General features: G+C 38.2%; 2 protein-coding genes across 8 annotated transcripts in view; one reads left to right on the top strand and one right to left on the bottom strand.

Moving 5' to 3' along the window:
• Positions 1-14,251, top strand: part of LOC106664328 (protein roadkill) — a 132,871-nt gene extending 118,620 nt beyond the window's left edge. For all 7 annotated transcript variants that reach the window (XM_014389968.2, XM_014389965.2, XM_014389969.2 and 4 more), the window contains 7 exons: positions 10,909-11,030; positions 12,786-12,937; positions 13,044-13,171; positions 13,238-13,415; positions 13,493-13,671; positions 13,738-13,880; positions 13,964-14,251. In XM_014389968.2, coding sequence (XP_014245454.1) covers positions 10,909-11,030; positions 12,786-12,937; positions 13,044-13,171; positions 13,238-13,415; positions 13,493-13,671; positions 13,738-13,880; positions 13,964-14,108 — 1,047 coding nt within the window. In that variant the 3' untranslated portion in view covers positions 14,109-14,251. The remainder of the gene's footprint in view (positions 1-10,908; positions 11,031-12,785; positions 12,938-13,043; positions 13,172-13,237; positions 13,416-13,492; positions 13,672-13,737; positions 13,881-13,963) is intronic.
• A 7,418-nt stretch (positions 14,252-21,669) lies between these two features.
• Positions 21,670-25,138, bottom strand: LOC106664347 (huntingtin-interacting protein K). Its single transcript, XM_014390015.2, has 3 exons — positions 24,926-25,138; positions 24,687-24,794; positions 21,670-22,270 (listed from the first exon to the last, which is right to left on the bottom strand). Exons 1-3 carry the CDS (start codon positions 25,103-25,105, stop codon positions 22,175-22,177), a joined length of 384 nt encoding a protein of 127 aa, XP_014245501.1. The 5' UTR covers positions 25,106-25,138; the 3' UTR covers positions 21,670-22,174.
• Positions 25,139-25,973: the final 835 nt, after the last annotated feature.

The following is a 25,973-nucleotide window of genomic DNA, read 5'->3' as shown; positions in this document are numbered from 1 at the left end:
ATAAAAGTAATTTGAGGGTTACATCTCCGAAATGGCTGTAATCTCGCTATTTTACTGGCTTGCTTTTGTCTTGATTCAGTCTATTTTTATGTATCGCCAGGAAGACATTTTTCAGAAATGAAAACGTTTTCCATCGGATGGGCGAAAGATGACGCAGTGAGAGTGGCCGGTGCTCTTCTGTTTAAAAAAAGAAGAAGAGCCCTCGTTAGCCATGGAGAAAGTGGGTCGTTTGTGCCCCTTGATAAAACTTTTTCTGTATCACCTAGCTCGATTAGGTTGTGAGGCCCGAAATTGGGAAACCGTGCGTTTTCAAAAGTAACGCTTGTTTAGATAGAAAAAAAATGTGTGCCAGTCGAGAATCGAAAAGAACCCGCTTTTCCACTCGTATCATTGGGATGTAGTTGAAATTCGAGAGGTAACGTTCCGACCTACAAACTGTTTATCCCTTTAAAAAAGTTATATAAAATAAATTACAAAATGGAGAAATCATCATGTGACTTCACTGACCTCTATAGTTGCTCAACTCGTGTAGTGTTTTCTACTTATTACATATTATTGCGCGTCAAGCTGAGAAAGAAATATTTAAAAAATTGGGGGGAAAAACGAGAACATCGGCCGGTTGTGAGTTTGGGGTTCGACGATCTGCGAGCGGAAGGACTTCTTGTACGATCATCACCAAAATCAGCCCTGGGGCGACTGTCCTTGGTGAGTAGCATCACGCGGCCGTGTGGGCGACTGTGACGGTTCCTGTCATCCTTTTTTCCCTTTCAGTAAAAAGAGAAGGCCACGTTCATTTCTCATTATTATCGTAGTTAAATGTACCTGGGGTGCTTCAAATTTTAGGTTTAACCTTTAATAACTGGTGTTTCCAGACACCCCCTGACAATGATCGAGTCTCTGGTTTTCTCGTCTTCGCCCTTCGAGAACCTGTCTCTGACGGTCCAGACTGCGCTCCCGGGATTCGAAAGCGGCTGCGAACCTGAACCTTCCCGTGGGCGGGGAAGTAGGCCTGGGCCGTCCCATCCCTGGGAAATGAGGGATGGTGCCCGCCCACCCTTGAATCCCCGGCCGGACGGCCACCATCTGTTTTCCAATCAATAACGGCAAGGCTGCACACAGACGCACGCACATGGTCGCACACAGACGCCCAGGGCTTGCCAAGGTCGACCTCGCCGCCTTCTGCACGACTTACCTGTTGCCCACACCGGCTATACATAGCACGAGAAGCAGCACAATACATGCCGTGTATGGATTAACGTCGCACCGGGGGATCGAAGATCCTCCAAAACCCCCGTTTTGAAGGACTCTGTCATTATCTCAAATCACGATAAATATAAATAATTTATACCAATTTTGTTATGAATAAGGTATCGTGGTGACTCAGTTTAAAAATGGTACGCCTGCGTGTTCTAGGATGGCCTATTTTCATCGAGGACGAAAATCCGCTTGATATGAATTCAACTGAAAGTGCTTCTCCAGTTCTTTACTTTTTCTCGAAGGGAAAGTGGCTAATTGCAAAAGAGAGAAATTTTCAGTTACGAAACATATTTTCAACCGAAAAAGCCCTCCATCCCTGGAGAGAAGCCGAAAAAAGGGAAATTTATCGTGACTCGAAGATATTTAAAATAATCCATCTCGCCTGTGAATAATATCAAAAGTTATTCACTCTTTTATCCGATCGTGTCGTTCCAAACTGAAAAGTATGTAAATTGGATATGAAAATGGAGACATGGGAGAAAGCCGGCGTTGAATTGTAATACAATGGGTGTACTCTGTAGAAAATGGGACGAGAAGAGAGTTCCACGGTGTACGTAACCACCCTCGGACCCAACCCTTTCTAAATCTCCTTTCTTACGTAACCTTATCTCGATTTGAGACTAGGCGACGAGGCTCTCTCATCGCCGGGAAAAACATCCAGGAAGACTCGCCCGCCTTTCCACTTTCTAGCTGTCAGAAAAGAGAGAGGGATTTTTTTAAAATAATTTGGCAATCTGGCTTCGGAGGTCGCGCTTATCTCATTAGACTCGTTGTTTGTAAAAATATTTAGCTTATTCGGCAGTACAAGAGCTCGGAAAAATGTTGACTTCACCCTTAAATCTCATCACGAAAAAATCTGCTTAGGTAAGGCCACATTAATCGTTTATTTTCATTAGATAAAAACGGAGGCCAAACGATAACCCCCTCGAATGCCCTTACAGCTTAGCAATTATCGATTTCGACAGTGCCCAAATTGCCCAGAAGGTCCTATACAAAAACGTCTACTAACTGTATCCAGAAATCGCGAGATGCGGTTTGGTGTGACGTAGGTTTTAGACAAACATTTTCTTTATCGTGCCAACGTTTCGATCTTTATTGAGATCATCTTCAGGGCCTTGAGTTGTCTGCATTTCAACAAAAAAAGTTCTCTGTTTGATAGCCGATGCGAGTTTCTTCTCATTGTTGGCGATGTCCTTCAGAATACTTTTTGCTAGAAGATGGGATTCTATCAACAAATTTCAACTACATATGGACACCAAGCAAAAAGTACATCGCCAACAACGAGAAGAAACTCGCATCGGCTATCAATCAGAGAACTTTTTTTGTTGAAATGCAGACAACACAAGGCCCTGAAGATGATCTCAATAAAGATCGAAACGTTGACACGAAAATAAAAATGTTTTTCTAAAACCTACATCACACCAGACCGCATCTCACGATCTCCGATTAATCATTGACTAACAGTCACTAAACACCACACATATCCAGAAAATAACAATAAAACTTAAACCATAAGGCGATCCAAACCAAGGAACTTGTAATATCATTTTGTTTCCAAATAGAAAATAGAAAAATTCTCTTTGACCGAACATGCTAGGAATCGTATAAATAGAATAAACTGACTGAATTTACTTTCTGCCGTGGTTAGAAGATTTAGTTAAGAGCAAACAGCGAGAATAGGCGGACCCAGAGAGAATTACGATTTATTGAACCCTGCTCGCCCATTCACTTACTAGAGCTGAGCATCGTTCCGTTATCTTTATTGCTGAACTTTTGAATTAATAGTTATAAACTGTTATGCGGTTACACCTCAATGTACCTCGTTTGAATCTGCCTTTTTGAAAGAAAGATGGTGTACGAACTGACCGTTTTATTCTTTATTTAACAGCGTTTTGTCATTTTTTAACAAATATTCTTCTTTTCGTCCAAATTGAGTTAATTCCCTAATGACTATTAAAAAAAATTTCTAGGACGTTTTCCACATCCAGATATAAGTAGTGATTGATAAATTTATCCTTAATGATATTAAAGTTTTATTAATGTTAATTGTGATTTTGGTTTTTCCAAACATCCTCTGCTCCGATGGTTAATTAGAATTAGAATTACGAGACCTCCTAGGAGGCCTCTGGCCTCTCCCTGATGGATCAGGGTGGAGTCACCCACCTTGGTGCCTGAGCGACTCCGAGGTTGGGCGCTATCGACTTCTTTGGTCATTTCGGCGCCCTTACGTTCCCTAAAACTAGTCATTCTCACACTCATACAATAAATATATCCATACTCCTATATACAAACACAATCACACATGCATATCCTCTGTCTAGAATCCAGGTCGAAGGGTACTCGATATTCCGCCCCGACCCGGCTTGGCAGAGCAGCGGTGTTGCCTTGAGATGATATGCTGCACCGCCTCCCAGCATACCCCTAATCTAACATAAGCTTAACCTAAACTTTAATCTATGAAATAAATACCCCACTGTATACAACCCATTGTCCCAATATCACTCAAAAACCTAAAAAAAGTTTTTCTTTAAACTCGCTGCCATGCTCGAGCATTCTCCTATAGTCCGGCGGTATTCCACTTCGTTCCCTTTACGGGCCCAAGCTGAGAGATCCCTCCAACATGTGCGACACCGTGAGTCTGTTATCTTGGCATGCTGGGCACCTAGTCGACTGGCGCCGACCAAAGGTTCTCATGAGTCGCACGTGTGTGACCGATCCGCAGGCCCGATGGTTAATAAACAGTTTTTCAGGACCCGATACCGGTTAAAGGCGATATTTGTGTCATCCTTTAAAATGAATTAGTCTAAAATAGAGCAATTTCAGGACGATTGATAAGTTTTTGCTTCTTAAATTCTTATATGAACTTACAAGAAACCACTTTATATAAAAAAAACTTACTGAAGATTAGACTGAAACTTGTCTGACGAAATAAATGACTATGTCAGTTGTGGAAAAGACAATTTATTAATTTATTTCCTTCTCATCATCAAATTTAATTAAATTGATAGGTTTAAAGCATATAGTGAAAAAAGTAAAAATTTTGTTCGATTTGTTTTTTAAGGTTTTATGACAGGCCAAATAGATATTTGTGAAAGTAAGTTTAATGGTTCGCAAGTTCTTAGGTGAATGTGAACGATACCTTTTCCCAGCTGGAACTCCCAGCCGGGGATCGTTCTTCCAAGGCCAATCGATGCCATTTCTAAGAAGAGGTCTTTGTATTGTGAATATTTCAACCTTACGGGTTACAAGTAGAATTAATACTTGTTCAGTTAGGCTGGAACTACACTGGACACATGAAATCCGAACTGTAGAAATACTGGGCACGCACCTCCACTGAGATTCGAATAGATTCGAACTAGTTGGATTTTTGTCTCTTCGCATCGCGCATCGCCCCATGGATTTAATTAATTAATCTTTTGGAAGCAAGTCATCCTCTTTGGGACCACCAAAAAAAAGCGACACCCATGTCAAGCGCTACTTGCTCGAAGCTCCTTTCAGTGAAGGTGGACACGTCGATTGGGAGAGATTCCACGCACATCGTGAGAAAAATGATCGCTTCCAGTGTAGATCCAGCCTGGTTTCCATGCTTGACGAACTTGGCCAGAAATTGGTAACACTTAAAGACTCATTATTGCTCGAGATGGCTCGGCATTTCCCCTGTTTGGTCGGTAAACACTCCAAACATCAAAGGCCTGGGGCTCGACGGATGACAAGCCTCAGTACGGCCGGAGACCCGTTTCCGCGATCTGTTGTGGTTTGTTGTGGTCGTAACAGTTTATTCTGAACTAAATTCATTTTTCAACATCTATAAATCATAATAGAACACTGTACTAGCGTCGATCTTTAAATCAAAACCGACTTCATTAAAAACTTTAAGCAGAGGATGGATTAGTGGCCTTTGGACGGCTAGCGGTCGGAATATGACATACCATGACAGTTTATAGCTGGGTGTCCATTACAAGAAACGGCTTGCTGTAGGAAGGAATAGGACATAACACAACAGTTTATAGCTGGGTTTTCATTGTGCGAAACAGCAAGCTGAGTAATAGGACCTACCACGATAGTTTATAGCTGGGTGTCCATTGAGCGAAACGGTAGCTGTAGGAATAGGACATAACATCACAGTTTATAGCTGGGTTTCCATTGCGCGAAAAACACTCGCGCAACTATACGCGAGAATCACTCGGTTAACCATTCGCAACCTGGGAGCGAAACAAGGTGAGCCATCAATATGCGCGAACAAGCAAGAATAGTTGTTTATAACTACAGCAACTGCTGCATATGTTGGTGCATATGCGTTTGATAACCTGACGTTCCTTTATGTCTTTATCCCATTTTGATGCTCATTTCCTTCCACGCATCCTCTTTCTTGTTCTTGTTAAGATGAGTTTTATCTTTAGGATCCCACAAAAATCGGTAGCTGTTGGCATAGGATAAGTCGAATGCAGTCCTTCTGGTTCTTCCTCATACTCGAGACAAGTGTGTTTACTTGGAGAGAAAGAAACAACGCGGAACACTTTGTTGCTCACTAAAAAACCGACAACCGGTCGGCTCATCCCGAAACCCCTCGCCTCAAAAGTTTCTCAGTGCCGGCGTTATCCACAACGATACCAAGTTTAGCGAAAAACCTCCAGCTGTTCGGAGGTCGTTTGTCGAAAATAGCCCTGTCCTGAAGAGTCGTCCTAGCTTTGTTTTCTTTTTGGCCCAATTCGTTCGTTTAGGTGTGCGTCGATTTTGCGAAGGCGATCGGGTGTGTATCTTGGTAGAAAGATAGAGAATCGGCTGGGCGTTGAACCTGTTGGGCCGAGGGGGTAACGTCCGCTCGTCTGTCCGTCCCGGCGGCTATGTTTAGTCGCTCTTTTTACAGAACACCGCTCCGCGACATCGGAAGGGAACCGGAGGCCGTTGGCCCGGGGCCGGCTCGTGCCGAATCTCCCTGCGGGACCGGGATCTTGTTCCGCGGGGGGGGGGTCGGCCGTTACGTTCGCGTTTCCGGGGTCCGTCGATCCTCGCTTTGCCGAGTCGTCACAGCCGGGGGAGGGCACGGCGGAAGAGGTCCTCTTAGTGCGAAATGCGCTCTTTGTTCCCTGTCCTGATCGGCTTCGGCCCTTTCCACGGAGTCTCTTGTCCAGGCCCGGTAAGCGTTTTCTTTGAATGCCATGCCGACGATGGCCAGATACGATAAACACACCAACCGTCATCATCACTTTTTTTATATTGGCCTTGTGCTCTTTCCGCTTGCTCTTGACCAATGTCTCTATCACAGTATCAAATAATTTCTTAGTCAAATTTTAAAAAGTTTAGGTAACACCTAATTTAATGTCGCCCTTTTATTATTGCTGCTCGCTATTGCTCCATAGTCTTACAAGGGACGACCAGGTGGGTAGGTCACTGATTTAAACCAAACTTTTTTTGGTGAATCTATACTCCAACTTACCGGGCATGTATACGCACTTCTTGTGAATAGGCCTTGGTTGCGCCTTTTTTACTTGCTCAAATCAACTATGTGAATATATCATTTTACAACATTTGTTATGTAGATTGCAAAAAAATATTATAATTTGGTATGATTTAAAAAGATAAACATCAAAATATTGTATCAAAATACTGTTGTTTTTTTTTTGCATATTTCAATAAACATTCCGTACGCAAATTTGGTCAGAAAATTGTCAAAACTTGACCTCATTGTAAGATTCGTGATTTTAGCGTTAGAAAACCCTTAGATTTCGACTTTCGCAGAAATCGGTGTAAATTAATTTTTTGATTTGATAATTTCGCCTACCCCCCCCCCCTCTAACATCATTTTCCCCAAAAGCTACTGATCGATTTTCATGGTTGAAAATTCGTTTTAAAGAAATTGTCAAGTGCATTTTTTAAATGTATAAAACATTAAAATGGGACCATTATTTCCATTTAAAAAAAGAGGTTAATTTCTGACAAATAATTTTGCTATTTGATGTATTTTTTTATAGAAATATTTTACATATTGTAATGGTACATACCTCTTTAAAAAGCTGCGTTTCTCTTCTTTCAAATAATCTGTTTGACGTTAATAAATTCCTTTTAGCCAATTTTTAATTATGACCTAGTTTAATTTAAAAATATTTTAACTTTTAGAAACTTTTTGGTTATCGATAAATTTTATTACCTTTTACTCTATTTTTATTGTAAACTACATGAAAAATGATGTAAAATGACATATTCAGTCAATTCGGGCAATAGAAAGGAGAAATAAAAATATTAAAAAACAAAAAAAACAGAAGATTTCAACTTTCAGTAATTTGAATAAATTATACTTTTAATGTAAGGTCTTGGTTGAGATGAAAAAGCGAATGTCACGGGCTGTCGTAGCTAAAGTGGTTAGAGCAGCGGTGTATTGAGCCAAGGGTCGTGGGTTCGAATCTCGCTCGTGAAACTAGGTTTTTCATCTCAACCAACGCCTTAGGTTAAAAGTACAATTAATTAAAATAATAGTTCAATTATAACTACTAAATAAATATAAGGAATAATTCATAATTTTTTGGCCTATTCACAAGAAGTGGCGTATAATGCGTCCGATATTTTGGAGAATAGAATTACGAAAAAAAGGTTCGGTTCAAACCTCTGACCATTCTGGACGCCTCCTTGTTAGATAAAAAGATTTTATGAAACATAAAAAAATTAAATAAAATTGATTGAAATCTACTTAACCGCAGAGATCGATGGATGACCTATCCGCTCGAAAGTTCATTGACACTGGCGAATCATCGGGATTTCACAAATGCTTTCTTGTTGTGAGCTTTTCGATAACGATTCCAAGTCATTCTTTATCTCGATTTCATTTTTTTGACGTTATTTCATTAATTTTTTTTTTTTTTTTTTTTTTTTCAACAATGGACATTTTACATCGACGTAATTGAGCAAACCTTAGGGTCCACTCGTGCCAATTCGCGACCACTTTTCCCCGTCCTCGAACTGTTTTAATTCGGCGAGCAAATAGGGTTTGAAGGTCTCTGGCATCGAAAATAAAACGCGTCCTCACCTCACACCCGTCGTTGGCTCAGAGTTGTGTTTATGTTTCAAAAGATTTTCCACCAGGATAGAGTTTTATCACGTTTAGTGGCTGTTAGTTAATGATTATTTGGAGATCGTGAGATGCGGTCTGGTGTGACGTAAGTTTTAGAAAAACATTTTCTTTATTGTGCCAACGTTTCGACCTTTATTGAGATCATCATCAGTGATCAAAGTGTTTGGAAGTGGCACTCTCAACACGACACCCAATAATGACACATCTACACGGAAAACAAACACTTTGAGCCCTGAAGATGATATCAATAAAGATCGAAACGTTGGCACGATAAAGAAAATGTTTTTCTAAAACCTACATCACACCAGACCTCCAAATAATCCTCAATAATCATCAAGTAAAACACCACACATTTTAACTTAAAGTTAAATGGCTCAATTTTTCAAGTCTTGAGGTAGCGATGTTTCTTGGTTTTTGATACCAATCTGTGATCAATGTGCCATCTGGTTGTTTTATTACGAATGTATCTAGAAACGGTATTGTTTTGTTGTTTTCGATAGGCACTCTCAACACGACAGAATGACACATCTACACGGAAAACGAACACTTCGAGCTCTGAAGATGATCTCAATAATGATCGAAACGTTGGTACGATAAAGAAAATGTTTTTAAAACCTACGTCACACCCGACCGCATCTAACGACCTCCCAATAATCATATATACTACACACATTAACATAATTTAACAAGATTTTGTTGGATTTCGCACATTTGTTCAGATAAATATTTTGTTGCAAGAACAGGAAAAGTATTCTATATTTTCTTCGGTATAACCGGATTTTCCTGAAATTTAAGATTGAAAAGAGTTCTTTATCAAACCTGGAAACACAACGCGAATCGGAGATCATTCGCACATTAGTGCAAATCCGGAAAGTATACCTTTCGTTTTGTGCCACACCAAGTTAGAAAGGGGGACAAGCCCGTTGACATATTGGAACGTACAACGGACTCTTTATTATCAATAGAAATATTATTTAAAAAGAGAGAAGTAAAATGTGAGTTAAAAAAACAAAAGCCACAAACTAAGTCATAAATGGATAAGACAGGCCAAAAAGAACAAATCAAAACATAGACACTAACTTGTTGAAGTCATGAGGTGCGGTCATATTTTAGAAAAACACCTTAATATTTTTTGCCGACGTTCCGACCTTTATTCGGGGCATCTTCAGGGCTTGGGTGAATTACAAAACATATTGCAATTGTATTGGAAAAAATACAATACAGATATAAATATAAATTTTGAATCAAGTATTTCATACTTTATAAAATATGGTGCTATTCTTGTCCTGTCATATTTGTGGAACGTAAATTCCACATTCTGCTGTTTTTTATATGATTGTGACTGGGTGGGGGACGCGGTAAATCTGGTAAATTTTATTTGATCGTCATCACCCTGTCACAATCATCACAAACTAAGACAAAAATCGACAACACAGGTTCAAAAGAACAAATCAAAACAGACAATAATTTGCTGAAGTCATGAGGAGCGGTCATATTTTAGAAAAACACCTTAATATTTTTTGCTGACGTTTCGACCTTTATTCCGGGCATCTTCTGGGCGTAGGTGAATTACAAAACATACATTGAGTGGAAACAATACAATGCAAGATGTAAATATAAATTTTGAACCAAATATTTCATACTCACTTAAAGTTTGGTGCTATTCTTGTAGCGTCATATTTGTTTCTTGTGAAATTATTGTAAAACTTGAATTTGCATTATGCTGTTTTTATATGATTGGACCGGGTGATGATCGTTTATTTCTTAAATATCATCAAATTACTCGCCTTTTGGTTTTATCGCGATTACAGAGGTCATTTTTAAGAATCATAACTGGTAGTAGCTTGGATCTATCGTCCTTAGTGAAATGGATGACAACTTTTGGCATTAGTCGAGCAGAATAGGTGTTTATTTCTTAACTATCATCAATTTCCTGTATGTCTTGACCTTTTGATTCACGATTAAAGAGGTCATTTTTAAGAATCATGACCGGTAGTGACCTAGGTCAGCACCTTGTGGAGGACGTGCTCGTTAGTTATTCTTAGTTAGACTAGTGGAACAGGCGATTCCTTTGCGTTGAAGGTTGAAGTTATGTGTTGTTTTATCGTCTTATCGAGGGGTCGTAAGGATCTTGACTCGTGTCACGCAACTCCTCCGTTTCGGGGTCAACCGGGCCTTCTCCCTCGGGGGTCGAGTGTCCAACATCGCAACCCTTCATTTTAATTCTTACGAGGTCGGCAATCCCGAAATCAATCCCCGGGCGTTCCAGGACAGCGGCGTACTGTAAAAAAATTCGATAAATCTGGAACCTTTTCGGGTGGGGGATCCACGGCAAGTTCAATGGCTCGAACGGCGAGCGGGTGTCGACGGCGTTGGTCGGGAGGGCTCGGAACTGAGCAATGCCCCCTGGAAGCCCCTCCAACCCCAAGGTCAATCACACCTCACACCTCACCCCTCCAGAAGAAGGCCGAACCAGCCTAATTCCGACCGTCTCTCCATTCTCAACAGCATACCACGCACACTCACGCACGGACCGTTGCCCCGACTCTGCCTACAATGCTCATCCCGATGAACTCATGTTTCAGGTCAAAGTCGTCAAGTTCAGCTACATGTGGACGATAAACAACTTCAGCTTCTGCAGAGAGGAAATGGGTGAAGTGCTCAAATCATCCACCTTCTCCGCCGGGTCCAACGACAAGTTAAAATGGTACAGATACTTTTTTTGTCATATTTTTATTTTAGTAGTCATATTATTGGATAAGAATAGTAATTGATAATCTTACCTTCGCGTATAATTTTTTAAGCCAGAAAATCATCGGAACAGCTATCAGGTTCGCCGTCGGTACACCACGAGACCATATTTCTGAAGTTCTGCGTTCCACGCCAAGACCATAATAATTGTTAATTAAAACAGTTCTTTTTCTAAATCATTTTTTCTCAGAAATGCATAAAACATTTAGAAATTGATCCGGCTCTCATGGGTCAGTGCAGAACAGACAGACCCTTGAGGGGGTCAATAACACATCTGCCAGCGTTAGGGACGAATGTTTCAAGGGCGATTCGCGTAGTTCCGCTTTTTTTACATTCCAATTTTTTTGAGTATAAATATAAATTTTTTAAATTAATAAATAATGACACATCGGGCATATATCACTATTTATACTAACTAACCTAATTGTGAAATTCAATGGGTACTCAGTATTGCGACATCCACCATCTTGCACTACACATTCACACTAATAAATACATTCACTCTCGACACACTAGGGTACACCATATACTATAAAACAATCCCATTCCCTCCAAGAATTGGAACAGGACAGCCAGATACACACTCAAGAACAATTCCAGTTGGCATTATTACACGTTCTATATGGAGCAAAGGAATTGCTCGACTAGGTGGTACCCTTTTATTTGGGGGGGGGGGGACACACATCTCTGCGGAGATGTACAAGAGCTTTAGCCTAAAAGTGTCCATGTTTCAACCTCACACCTTATCCTTAATCGGGCGAGGATGACCTTCTTCTCCCGGGCCACCTATCGACACGAGCCTCTTGATACGTGAAAACTTCTCTGCTGATCCAGCCCACATTCTTTCAAGAGCATTTTTAGCTTCAGAGGCTGGATCGCAGTGGTTAAGTCTGGAGGTCGGGTCATCCTGGCTTTACCTGCCTCGACCGCCACATCTTTTCCCTCCAGACCTATGTATCTGGGTGCCCAGATGACACACGTTGGCCGAAGAAGAAATATATAATATCATTAGGGGGGGGATCCGGCTGAAAATATCCCACACCCTTCAGGTGTGCTCGAGATGTCAATCAGCTCGGAAGGGCCTGTTTACCTTCAGTATTTTCATTTGCTCTTAGCCCTTATTAATTAACCTAAAATTATAAACATACATCTAGTTTGACTGTTTCAATATCTGCATAATTGACAGTCTTGGGATTGCAAAAATTTTGCCTTTGTTTAATAGGAGAATTTTCAATTTAATTTATTATTTTATCTTGTTTTGTTTATGAGTTTACTTGCAATAAATTTGTTTCAAGATCGTTTATTTTTACTTTATTTTATTTAACCTTTTTAACAGAAGAGTAAACTAAGTTTTTTCGTGTTAAATCCATTTTGGGAAAATAAAATTCGAAATGACCCAAAGGGCCGTAACACAATATTATACAAGCTTATGATTTTTTTTCGTCTTGTTTAAAATTGTTTCTTTCCGATTATTTTATTTTATTACATTTCTAAAATACAGATTCTTCTTAATTACATAACAAATCTCATTTTAACTTAGTTCTTCACAAATATTCCTTTAAAGTATGATTATCATAAACTAAAAATTTGTGGGAGCTTATGATAGTTTTTCTAATCTCCACACTCCAAGTAAATAAATATTTCAAATTTGCCAAGTTTTCCCAAAATAAAATAGTATAATCGTTAATGTTGTTGTATATTTTTGTTTCAGGTGCCTGAGGGTTAATCCCAAAGGCCTTGACGAAGAAAGTAAAGATTATCTTTCTCTCTATTTACTCTTAGTTTCTTGCAACAAATCCGAAGTGAGGGCCAAATTTAAATTTTCAATACTGAATGCCAAAAGAGAAGAAACGAAAGCAATGGGTAAGCTACGAATGAACATATTTACGTTTATAGTGATGCATTGATTTTTCCTCTACTCAAATTGTAATATCAATTGGTTGTACAGATAATTATATTTCTATTACAGAAAGCCAACGAGCGTATAGATTTGTTCAAGGCAAAGACTGGGGTTTTAAGAAATTCATCCGGAGGGATTTCCTCCTGGACGAAATCAACGGTTTACTCGCCGACGACAAACTAACAATATTCTGCGAGGTATTTCTACAAAATTTCTACGCGATGGTCGATATTTTTGTCTAACTTTTGTATTTTATTTATCAGGTTAGTGTAGTAGCTGACAGTATCAACATATCGGGCCAGTCGAATGCTGTACAGTTCAAAGTTCCTGAGTGCAGGCTTCCAGATGATCTCGGACAGCTGTTTGAAATCCAAAAATTCAGCGATGTCACCCTTTCAGTCAACGGTAAGGAGTTCCAAGCACACAAAGCCATCCTCGCAGGTAATGTTCTTCACATTTAATTTTCGGTTACATCACCTCGATAAAAAAAACCACTAAAATTTTGACTTTGGTTAAAGCGAGGAGTCCTGTTTTTGCTGCTATGTTCGAGCACGAGATGAAAGAGGGCAAGCTGAACCGAGTAGAGATAATGGACGTAGAGCAAGAAGTCTTGAAGGAAATGCTTAGATTTATTTATACCGGAAAGGCGATCAATTTAGAAAGGATGGCAGATGATCTCCTAGCAGCAGCTGATAAGGTTGGTTCAATTTCTATTACTGATTTTTGACAGAATCCCCTCCTAATATAAATGTTTTATTTGCAGTATGCCTTAGACAGGCTAAAAGTAATGTGCGAAGAAGCATTATGCACAGATTTATCGATAGAAAACGCTGCTGATATACTCGTTCTCGCCGATCTCCATTCAGCGGATCAGCTGAAAGCGCAAGCGATAGAGTTCATCAATACGTACGTCCGATTCCGTCTGTCATTGTTGAAATTAAAATCGTCATTTTAGTATTTTTATTTATTTTATTTCTGTTTAATTTCAGTCATGCGACAGAAGTGATGGAGACGCACGGCTGGAAGTCGATGATATTATCGCACCCCCACCTGATCGCGGAGGCCTTCAGAGCTCTTGCGACCCAACAGATCCCCCCCATCGGACCACCGAGGAAGCGCGTCAAGCAGAGCTGAGTTCAAAACCTCTCTCATCACTAGTTAATCCATACACTCACGTGCCCGCATTCTAATGGACAGAACATTGTGCATGGTCACCGTTGCCCGTTGTATATTAGTCGTTTTAGGGCAAGTGAGAATATGTACAATAGAATCCGATGCGATTCGACTCAGTACAGTCCAGACGACCCTTTGTAATTTTTTTTTTTTTTTTTTGTTTTGTTTAAAAACAAAAATATTTTGTAGTATATTCAGTTTTTTGTATTATTAATTTATATAGTAAAGGAACAACACAAAAATTACAATATATATTTCCCTCTAATTTTCAGGCTGTTATTTGATTATTTTTTGTAAAAAATGGTTTAGAAAAAACCATGAAATTAAATAGTTGGTCTTAATATATTTTGTAATATTTTTTATGCAGTGTTTAGTTTGAGTTTATTTCTGATATCTAGTCTTTTAAAGCTGTGGTTTTCAGCAATTTATATCAAATTATTTCAATTGTGTAAACTCAATTATTTTATTCTAATCACCTTACCTTTAATGCGCTTTTTTTGGTTAGGTTCATTTTTTATGTTGTTTTTGTAAATTAAAAAAAAAAAGAAAATCATCTTTATGATGTTTATTTGTGATATTCGTCAAAAATAGGGCACGATGAGTGTATGGCCATTTCTTCAATGTCGAAGTGGTGAGACAGTGAAATAATCAAACTGATAAACATTTTTGGTAGTTAGTTGATATATATATAGGGATGATGTAAATATTCAAAAGAAGATCGATAGAGAGAGAGAAGAAGAAGAAGAAAAAGTGGAAAAAATGAAGACCCCCTCCCCCCTTTGTAAAACGTTCCTGTTATTTAATCGTGTAATGCCACAATCGATGCTGGGTCGGCGGTGCAAGTTTTCAGTCTTGAAATCTGTACGGAAACTGTGATATCTCACGATGTCCCTTCGGCCAGTTGTTTCCACGGATGGCGTTTATTGTTATCTTGTACTTTTTTTTGTTGTAAATAAATAAAATATATTAGAATGTAGGGGGAAAAAAATTGCATGTAATGCTCTTTGTAATTTTGGTTGCTAGAAGTGAGTTGGGACTAAATTTTTTTTCTTTACTTGTTTTTTTTTCTTTTTTTGATCCCCAGACATTTCTTAATACCAAAGTCTTTCATTTCTTTTTTTTTTCTTTATTTACATTACAGATTATTTTTGAATCTTTTTTTTTTCACAAAAAAATGTGTGAAAAGAGGCGCCACCCCACCCCCAAATCTAAATGCCATAAGTGTTCTGTGATATGCGCCAGGACCATGTGTGTGCTTTAGTTAATTTCATGTGTTCACAACAGTTGGTTTACAATTATAAATAGATTTAAGTGATTCATTGTTAATTAGCTTTGTTTAGAAGTGCGATTCACTCATAAAGGGACGATTTTATTCTCTTATTGGCGTTTAAAAAACAATTTATTGATTTAAAAAAATAATAAAGAAAAGTATTTCAAGAGAACAAAATCAGACTCATTCAAGAAGGAAAAAATACAATTGTTACCTCATTTAGACATTTATGTTTGTAATGTAAGTTATGTGTATTTAATTTTTAAGGTATTTTTAAATTGCTACATGTCCATGAAGAGAGTTCTTTGAAAGAAAAAACCTATAGTTGTCTACTAGAATGTAAAAAAAAAATTCACTGCATTTCTTTTTAAATTGAATGTAAAAAAACCTTTCTATCTCACTGAAACAAATGCTTTTAGATGTCGCTTCTTTAATGTAGATAAAATTATGTTAAAAGAAAATTCTAAACTTGGGACTCAATTACATGTTACTAGAGTCTAAAAAAATGGTGTAATATGTTATTAGTACATAATATGTCAAAAGAGCTTAATTTGTGTTTAATTGTATATTGTAAAACGGTTTCTTCCTTGATTACCTTTGACGTTTACCAAAAGTCAAGTGTCATCTATTCCAAGGTTTAATAATAAAACAAAAATCTGTGTTTCAACTATATGTTCCTTCAGAAACCCAAAAATTTTATCTAACAACAATAAACACTTATCATGTGTAACTGAAATAAAATTCTTAGCCAGTGTTGAACATTATGAAAATAGTTTTTAAGTACCTACAGTATGATAGGTGCCTAATTGACGCTGGCCAGAACAGTTACAATGTGGACTAGCAACTCATCAATGGAACAGTCTCAGGTTTGAATTTAAGCAGCCTTGAATTCAAACCCGACACACATAGGCAAAAAAGTGGCCACCCTCTTTTTTTACTAGTAAATACTTGCAATCGTAGTTTTTTGTGCTTTACTGGATATTTTAAAAGAAAAATATAAGATAGAGCTAAATAAAAAATTAAACTGAGTAAAACAATTTTATCAAAAATGTGTGCTGTTTAGTGACCATTAGTTAATGATTATGAATGCAGAAAACAAACATTTTGAGCCCTGAAGATGATCTCAATAAAGATCGAAACGTTGGCACGATAAAGAAAATGTTTTTCTGAAGCCTACGTTACACCAGATCGCTTTCTTAACATAATTTATCAAAAATGTTGCTATTGAAACAATGAATATTACTATAATATTATTCAATTCAGTACAGTCTTTCCTCTTCATTGCACACCGGTTGCTTTTGATGTGGCATTAATTCGATGAGTTTTGCATGTGCTGTGGAATAATTTCATTCTCCAACAGCGCCATTCTTAATTCCTGCAAATTCCCTGGCAGGTTTAAGTAGGGATTATATGCCGGCCAATCCAAAGATTGAACTGAAGTAAGTTCCAAGTAATCGCAATGATCCTAGGTGCGTGCATAGGGCCTTGCATTGTCATGCATAAAAATAAAACAGTTGCCAATTAGTGGCGTAAAAGGAAAAAATCTGATAACACATCTTTATGTATCACACAGCTCTTAGGGAATTCTCGATGAAGATCAAGGTACGACCTTGTATAGAAATGCCTGCCCAAACCAAAACACCACTCGATAGCTCCTCCAGAGTGAAAATGTAACAGGGAATATCGCTCTCCTGTTCTTCTCCAAACCCTCTCGGCCCTCAGAAGCCCTCAAACAAAACCTTGTTTCATCTGAAAACAAGATTTTAGTTCAATCTTGCTCAGACCGATTGATGTTTCTTATGAAACTTAATTGAATCTGTTCCTTGTCAGAAGTTCTAGACCAGTGGCAGGCTTCTCACATGTAATGCTAATGAAAGTCTTTGCCTTACAACTAAACTGATAACTAACTTGTTGAAATCATTGTTTGCCCAACAGCAGTAGAATGTCATAGTGATTTAATACTATAAAACGATCATCTATCTGAGGTGACACGATAGCGACCTTGGACCTGATCCATGGCTTCTTGATTCCAGTATATTGGTTACGATGGAAGACCCTCCAGACAGTTGTTCTGGTAAGCACCCTGGCCACATAGCTTTACTTTTTCCGTCTTCCGATAATGCTATGATGCCAAATCGGCACCACTTAAAAACCATCACTCAAACAAATAAGAAATTTAAAAATGAATTTAAGCTTGGTGATTGGCAGCCGAGGCAGCTCGTAAAGTTTACACTGTTTGGTGATGAATTGGCTTGTGGAATGAAGGGATTAAAAATCTGGTCGACTTTCTGTCGTGAATGGCAACGGATTAAGGGCAGATGTCAAACTTCATTTGTGTCAAACAAGTCAGGTCGGCAGTGTTAACTTACCGGATGAAACCATTTCCTAGCTTTTTGGAAAAGATAATTCTACTCACAAAAGGTGAAAGTTTATTTATTTAGTTTATTAATTTATTTACAGATCGAAATCCACTATAAAAAAAGACATTTTACAATAACAAAAAATATAAATAATATATGTAAAAATACAAATAATATATATAAAAAGAATAAGGACGTATATACATGGTAATAATATAAATGGTAAATATAAATGATAAATATAAAAATACAATTAAAGAATAAAAACTCAACAACAAAAATGAAAGACATAATTACTAACCAAATAAGGCAGAGGAAACAAAATAAAGCTGAAAGACAATTGAAACTACAATAATTAGGTACATATTTAATGAAAATAATGCTCTTTGTAAATATATAATAAGACTAGAGTGCGAGAATTAGTTGAACCAGTAAATGAAATAAATTGTAATAATTTTGTACAGTATGAAATATAAAAGCATTCAACTAAGGTTGTAGGATAAGGTTTTTCACAGATTGCACAGAACTATTGAAGAAGTCAATGCTATTGCAGATGTTGTTACTCTTGATCATCATTCTGTGTAGAGGAGAAGAGAGCATGTAGTTAGAGCTTTGGAATTCAATATAAAATAATTTATAGGTTTTAAGAGAGTACGAAGGGACATGTAGCTGTAGTTGAGAGAGGAGATAAGGACTATCAATGAGATTGTTTAATAATTTAAATACAAAAACAATATCAAAGTAATCCCTTCTTAGTGCCAGTTCGAAAAGTTTAAATTCAGAGCGGATTCCAGGGTAGGCAGAATTCGGAGGAAGATTGAGTTTGTAGGAAAGTTTTTTTAAAAATTTGTTTTGTACAGATTGAAGAATTTTTTGATAATTTAGATAGAATGGGTTCCAAACAGGTGTAGCATATTCTAGTATGGGTTGTACAAAAGCTTTATAAAGATGGACAAAACATAGAGGATTTTTAAATTCATAGGTGTTCCGGATGATGAAACCTAGCATCTTCATAGATCTATTTTTTATTGAAGAAATATGTTCTTTAAACTTGAGCTTTTGATCAAAAAGTACACCAAGATCCTTTACGACCTCAACTCGCGTTAAAAGAGCATCATGGAGAGTATAGAGATAAATAAAAGGTTGTTTCTTATGAGAGAATGTAATTGTGTAGCATTTGGAAACATTAAGAGCAAGTTTGTTATTAGAGCACCAGGTTAGCACATTATTGATAGAATTTTGTAATTGTAAGCAATCAGAAGGAGAAGTGATTATGGAATAGATTTTCAGATCATCAGCAAATAATAAAAATTGAGCAGAAGGGAGAGCAAGATGGATATCATTAATAAATAAGAGAAACAAAACTGGTCCAAGATGAGACCCTTGCGGGACTCCCGAGGAAGCCGCAAAGGGACATGATTTAAATGATTTTATTTTGACTATTTGTTTTCTGTCGGAGAGAAAGCTGGATAACCAATTCAAGATAGTTCCGGTGAAACCATAATCCATTAGTTTCCTTAACAGTATTGTGTGATTTACTTTATCAAAAGCTTTAGAAAAATCAGTATACACTGAGTCTACTTGGTGTCCAGAGTTTATTGAAAGAAAATAATATTCTGTAAGTAGAGCTAGTAGCTCCAAAAAGTGAAGTGCCATACTCACCCCACCTCCACAATTTCTACCATTTCTATTTCTCTAGCTTACTTCAATTTGAGAAGTGGAAACTGAGCAAATTTGTTCCTCACAAATTGATAAGTATCAAGCATCGTTGTCTAAACATGTGCCTTTCAACACGTTCACATCAAGTCAAATCATTAAAAAAAATGATAATAAAAATGAAGAGATAACTACCAAGGGTAGACCCATTAGGTTAGTATAAATTAAATCAAGTAAAATAAATCCCCATACTCTATTCAAGCCTCACTTTCATAAAGCAAGGCCTGAGGAGGATGATAACCTCAACCATTTCCCCCTTTCACACCATGTATAGTTTGGCATGGGGATGAGGTACGGCAGTATGATGGATGGGGAAAAAAGCACTAAGTAGGCTTTTTCACAGGATTGTCACATGCTGTGAAAAATGGATCTTGTTATTAACACCAGTAGGTTGTCACTAAATGATTCTGTGGTGAACCAAAACTCTTCAGGCCAAAGCAATAAGACTCAAGTGGCACTCAAAGACAAGCTTGTCTCAGTGTCACTGATGCCATGAGCACGATGCCAACGGCGACTGTGGAAGTTTTATTAAACTTCCCACCACTTCACATTTTAATCCAAGGAGAAGCCAGAGTAGCAGCCACCAGGTCATTCATAAATGGACAACCATCTGCCATGTAAATAAACAATGGAAACTGAGGGAGGAGATACAGGCAAATACCATTCTAGGCGTGCCAATTGATGCCACTACTCCAAAGTACAACTACTAAAAAGTACAAAGTACTGATACCAGAACAGGAAGAATGCGCCAAAGAAACACCACAAAAGGCAAACTCCTACTGTTATACTGACAGCTCCAAAACTGACAAGGGTATGGGAGCTGAGATCTTCGGGATGAACCAAGACCGAACTGTCAGTAAACCTAGGTAAATATGCTAGTTTTACAGTCTGAAATCATAATGATTGAACAATGCGCCAGAAAAATAAAAAGGTTAGGAATACAGGGCCAAAAGATGGCCATTTGCTTTGAGAGCCGAGCAACACTTAGGGCCCTAGCCTCATGCGAGACAGTGTTTGGAACTGCATGGAGGCCCTGACATAAGTCAGTGAAACTAATGACCTGACCCCTTGCATGGGTTCCTGGACATTCAGGGCATAGAGAACAAAAAGGTTGACATGTTGACCAAAAAGGGGGCCAACATGGACTCTGGGCCCAAAACCCTATTGCTGCTTAGCAGCCTGCCACAAAAGAGGATACATCTTAAAATGACCCTTAATGAGTTCAAAACCTGGTGGAACAATACCACAGGTATGAGGCACGCGAAGAGATTAATAGGACCATCCGCAAAACTTACAAAAGAACTACTGGAAGACAACCGAACCAGGATTGCACCACTGCCACTGCCAGAAAGCACATGCACCGGATAGGAATGCAGACAGAATAAACATTGTGCAGATACTGCCAGGAAGAGGAGGAGATCGCAGAATGAATTTTATGTTTCTGTGGTCTATGTAGGTGCAGGTTCTTGCAACAAGGACAAGAAAAACCACAAGCAAGATCCTACACCAAGGAACTGCTGGCACAGCTGTGGAGGCTGGTTAATAACCTGAAGCTGGCCAGTGAGTTATAATTAACAAAGGAGCACAATAGATCTATTCAGGTCGAGGTGCAGTAGGCCTTGTGGCCGCCTCCTTTATCCCTATCTCCTATCCTTATAGTTTATCATGGGGCCTACGCTGAGGTAAGGCAGTATGGTTGACTTTTTCACAAGATTATCATATGCTATGTGTGAAATGATTGTTGTTAGCAAAGCAGAGCAAGTCAGAATGTTAATAACGTTTTATGATTAATGGCATTAAAATAATGAATGAAAAACTCACAACTTTTCTAGTTAATAGGTATAATTCCCATGTTTGTTTGGTCTCAATTTATTTAAAATAAAAGCCATGTCTGTTGCACATTTTTTTTAAAGGAGTCGCTGTATTGGGTTACTACTGACTTTTAACTGCATGCTCTAGTTGGAAACATCAACAGATCTCCTACACCCTACAGCTCCACCTTTCCTTTTTAGCTAGGACCCTAAAACTTTCGTTTATCCCAGACATGCTGAAAACTGTTCCAAATTGGCTCGTAGCTCCAATAGATTTCTCTTATACAAGGAACTTGATTTTTATTGTTTTAAGATTTTTATTTAATATAAAAAATATGTGCCAAGGAAGGGGAAAAAATAAATTGTCCATGGATACAAAATTTATTTAATACAAATACACCTCTAGACATTAAACCTTATTTACACACTGCAATTGTTCTCTGTCTATATATTTCAAATTAAGTATATTACAAAAGTAATAACAAAACAAATACATTGTGGAAGTGTATTTCACTTAAATTAAACAAATGGTGACTAGAAAGCATTCGTAGAAAATTCCAGCTTCTATGTATTTCAATTCACGATATCAAGAGGGTGTTCGGCTTGTCTGGAAATGTTGAGAGAACGAAACAAAAACAATAAAGAAAAAATGCAAGAAAATACATATGAACACTTTTAGTCCCATTAATCTAAGAAGGCACACCAAATATGATGACCCGGTTAATAATTGTAAACCTTTGTTCGGCTTATCCCCCCCCCCTTTGCAGGCTATACAACGGAACAGTCTTTCACGAAAATTAATTATTTTTCCGGATAATTAATTTTTACTCGGAGAATCACAAGTGTGGCCGGGTAACGTACTGCACCGCCTCAGTTCGTCAAAGCTGTCAAGGCTTCGACAACATCGCCATGGTGTTCACGCAATATTCGTTCGGCTTTAGGCCTAGCAATTTCAAACTCAGATACCTGCAAATAAAATAATTAATTACCAATAAAAAAATCTATAAAATAATCAAGGTTTTTTTAATTTATTTTTTTATGGCCTTATGAACTTTGCATATTAGTGAAGGAACATAATTGGTCATATGTGATGTGTATTCTTTATTGAGAGACTGCTTGAAAAAAATGGTCAGGGGTGATGGTGAGAATCGAACCCACGACCGTGGGGGTCTATGATCCTAGAGTCTATCATTCTGACCACTCGGCTACTGCGGTCCCCTTATATAATTTTTAATTTGCAGATGCTGAACTTCACGAATGCATGCAGCCAAAAAACACTTTGCATACAAGTTGCTTCAACACACCAGAAATTTTATGTTTAGTGAGCTGGCAGTGGTATATATACATTGATGGACAAAATTAACCTTCTGACCTTAAATTTTAAGGTATTTAGGTTTATTTATATTTTGCATAACAAATAGAGGTCTGGTTGTAAAAATAAGACATTTAAAAATAAAATGTTTATTACCTAATTCTAAAAATAAATAAAAAATGCAAAAAACAAATAAAACTGTAAAAAAACCTTTTTGACCCCTTAATTTCCACCTCTGGCAAGAATCACGTCAGTCCTTTGCATTCCTTAGAAAATATTTCTGATAAAATCCTGAGGAATTCTTTCCCATTCATCAAGAACAGCCTTTTCCAACTCTTCTGGGGTGTTAAGACCTGGGATTTGCCATCATATTCGTCGCTTAAGTTGGTCCCAAATGTGTTCGTTCGGGTTCAAATCTACTTCAAACAGGCCACCCCAAGCACATTAAGGTAGTCGTCCACAATATGTGCTCTATGACGCCTGGCATTATAGCGTAACAAGAATCTCTAACTGATTTGAGGGCAAATGGCACATGTTCTTCGATTATGTCTTGCAGGTACCTCTGTGAAGTTTGAGATCTTCCTCGCACAACCAACTCGGTGCGGGCGTCGAAGGAAATCACCAAGAACATCAATGACCGACCATGGAATGCCATCTGAGGAACCAGACATTTCTCTTGAGCATCTCCATATGAAATTAAGCCCATCTTCAAGGTTTAAGGCTAACTCTCACCTCATCTGTAAAGAGAACTCATCCCTAATTTTCCAATGTCCAAACACGATCCAATGTGAATTGAAGCCTGGACATTTTCTGAACTGTGGTAAGAAGAAAGCCAGGCGCCGGGCCCTGGGGTTTTTGTTGAGCTATTTTCTTACGAATCGAAATCGAAACATTTCGGATTTGTCTTATCAGATTTCTTATCCTAATTCCTGTAATGATGCGGTCTCCTATAACCTGATGACAAATGAATTTATTGTCACTCTCATCCTTAAACCTAGGTCGACCCTGTCCTGGCCTTATAGTGTGAAACCCTGTTTCTCTTAAATGCCAAAGAACCCTTCCTATTCCTAAATGATTTATACTCAGCCTCCTGGCAACTTCACGCTGGCTGTATCTTTTCTCTAATAATGTTATGACCCTGTCACTGTCATATTCCCTAAAATGCCTGACTGGAGCCATTAAAAAAGGTTTAATAACAAGAATATCAAATGAAACTAATGAAGGAAAAAGATTAACTGAAAGCAATCTTTAGATGTAGCAGATTGCTACTTTTTGTGCAAATGAGATTAATTCAAAATTCTAATTTAAAAAAAGAAATAAATTGTATATATAATTTAAAATGGGATATTTGCATACATTTGGCTTCCAAATTAAGAATTTTAAAAGGATAAAATAAAGCTTTGGATGGATTAGTTTATGAGTGAATGTTTGGAGTCAGAGCTTTATAACACTCAGAAGGCGTATAGCTTACCTAAGATAGAAGGTTTGGATGTTAGGGCGATTAATATAAAATTTACTTGTTATAATTTCTGCTTTTCGCACGTTCAAAACTGAGCGGCATTAAAAACCAGCGTCTCAGGCATACGTCGCATTGACGGGTTCACTTTTACAATTCATGACGAAAGATGTGGTTTTAGAACTCCTTCAACCTGATGATGAGCTATAACCTCGTCCCGAAGGTTGAAAACAACATACTATGAGTACAAACTATCTTTTTAAAAAGATTGACCTACACACTCACTCCACCATTCAACATTTCTACAAATTGTAGTTTGTGACTGCTGCAGATGATCAATTAAACAATTACTGAAAACTAGTGGTTATGGGAAAACACACTAGTCGGTCTGTCAGACCAACATCCGTATATGAGGGAATGGTACGAGTTAAATAATTTTACAACCTTTGCCTGTAATAATAGTTGCTTTGTGGTTGTAACAAAGCATATTTGAGGAATAATGTATGCCTGGCAACTGAGTTATGTTGTTTACATGGGGATGTATGTTTAATAATTGTAGTGCATAAGATTATCCCTTTTCGCCGTTAAATAACAGAATAATCCAGGGTTCTTACAATAAGGTCGACGTCTTCTTTTTTAATCGCTACTTTGAGGAGTTCTCGCTCTTTGGCCATTTTCTCCGCAACTTCTTTGTTCCGACGGTCGCCGATGATGCTCATAGCCTGGGGGGAGAAGAAAATACATCGTTGAGAATGAAATATAGGAAGATCGAGGGTGATTATTTTTTAAATTTAATAACGGCAACAACGTGTTTCGTGATAACCTAGACACGGGGTTGCGGCGGGCGACTCACCCCTTTGAACTCGTCATTGTCGTCCGTCGAGAAGATCTCCTTCTCTTCCGCGTAGTCGGTGACTTTTTCCAAGTCGGCGGCACCGCTGTCGTGCTTCGCCGACTTCTTCTGGTTCGGGTCATCGTTCGGCTGGCCGTGCTCGTCCGAGTCGCCGTTCACCTCGTTCACATCATCCGCCATTTTCACTGGGACACCTTTTTTCAACCTCCTCGGCGCTCAGCCGGACAGGGCCGCCAATCCACGCCCTTCAAAATCTCGCCTTCTTCCTGCAAACTCATCCGGCTTCCATAAGAAATGCCCAATTATTTTTTTTATGTTAACTATATCAATTCTTAGTCACCTCATGTAATTATTTTATACATATTCTGATTCTTATAGTGCACTTCGAGCAATTCAGAACCCATACTCCAAAAATGTAATTTTTCATTGGACATCAAACAAATTTCTGAAGGAAAGAAGTTACAGAATGTGTCAAAAGAAGCAGGAAAAAACTGCGAATTCTAACAGGATACTGCAAGATAAATAGACATTGAAGAGTTTGCCATTTGGCAAAATTAAAAAAAAAATGAACGGTAGGGATGACCATCATCACATGGCTCCAAGAGACGAAATGAACAAGATGTTTGATTTAACCAAAACTACCAAATAAACCAAAGTACCAAAAAATAATGGGAACGAGAGGGAAACACCTCCTTTAAGAATGGCACCAAAGAAGGATCTAGTACACAGAAGGTACAGGGATAGGAGTATTCCGTCCTGGAACCAAAAACTCAGAACCCATGGAAGTGTTTTCACCAGTATATTTCAAGTTCAAGAACATAGCTATCATGTCAGATAGTCAAGCAGCCATCAAAGCACTAAACTCAAATATTATTAGTTCAAAGTTGGTGTTGAACTGCAAAACCAAATTAAACTTATTAGGTACGCAGAACAAAGTCAGCATCTGCTGGGTCCCAGGACACATGAGAGCAGAAGGCAACGAGAAAGCGGACACCCTTGCAAGGAAAGGGGCTGCTATACCGCTGATTGGACCCGAGCCCTTCTGTGG

Source organism: Cimex lectularius, unplaced genomic scaffold (assembly GCF_000648675.2).
Source record: "Cimex lectularius strain Harlan isolate CLEC.00 unplaced genomic scaffold, Clec_2.1 scaffold50, whole genome shotgun sequence".
NCBI lineage: Eukaryota > Metazoa > Arthropoda > Insecta > Hemiptera > Cimicidae > Cimex > Cimex lectularius.
Note: the sequence above shows the minus strand (reverse complement) of the source record. Positions and strands in the feature narration are given on the sequence as shown.

Coding starts and splice junctions, on each gene's coding strand:
- LOC106664347 (XM_014390015.2), bottom strand. CDS start 25,105: ATGGCGGATGATGTGAACGAGGTGAACGGCGACTCGGACGAGCACGGC. Junction 24,795..24,925: donor ACAATGACGAGTTCAAAGGG/GTGAGTCGCCCG, acceptor TTCTCCCCCCAG/GCTATGAGCATCATCGGCGA. Junction 22,271..24,686: donor AAGAAGACGTCGACCTTATT/GTAAGAACCCTG, acceptor TTTTATTTGCAG/GTATCTGAGTTTGAAATTGC.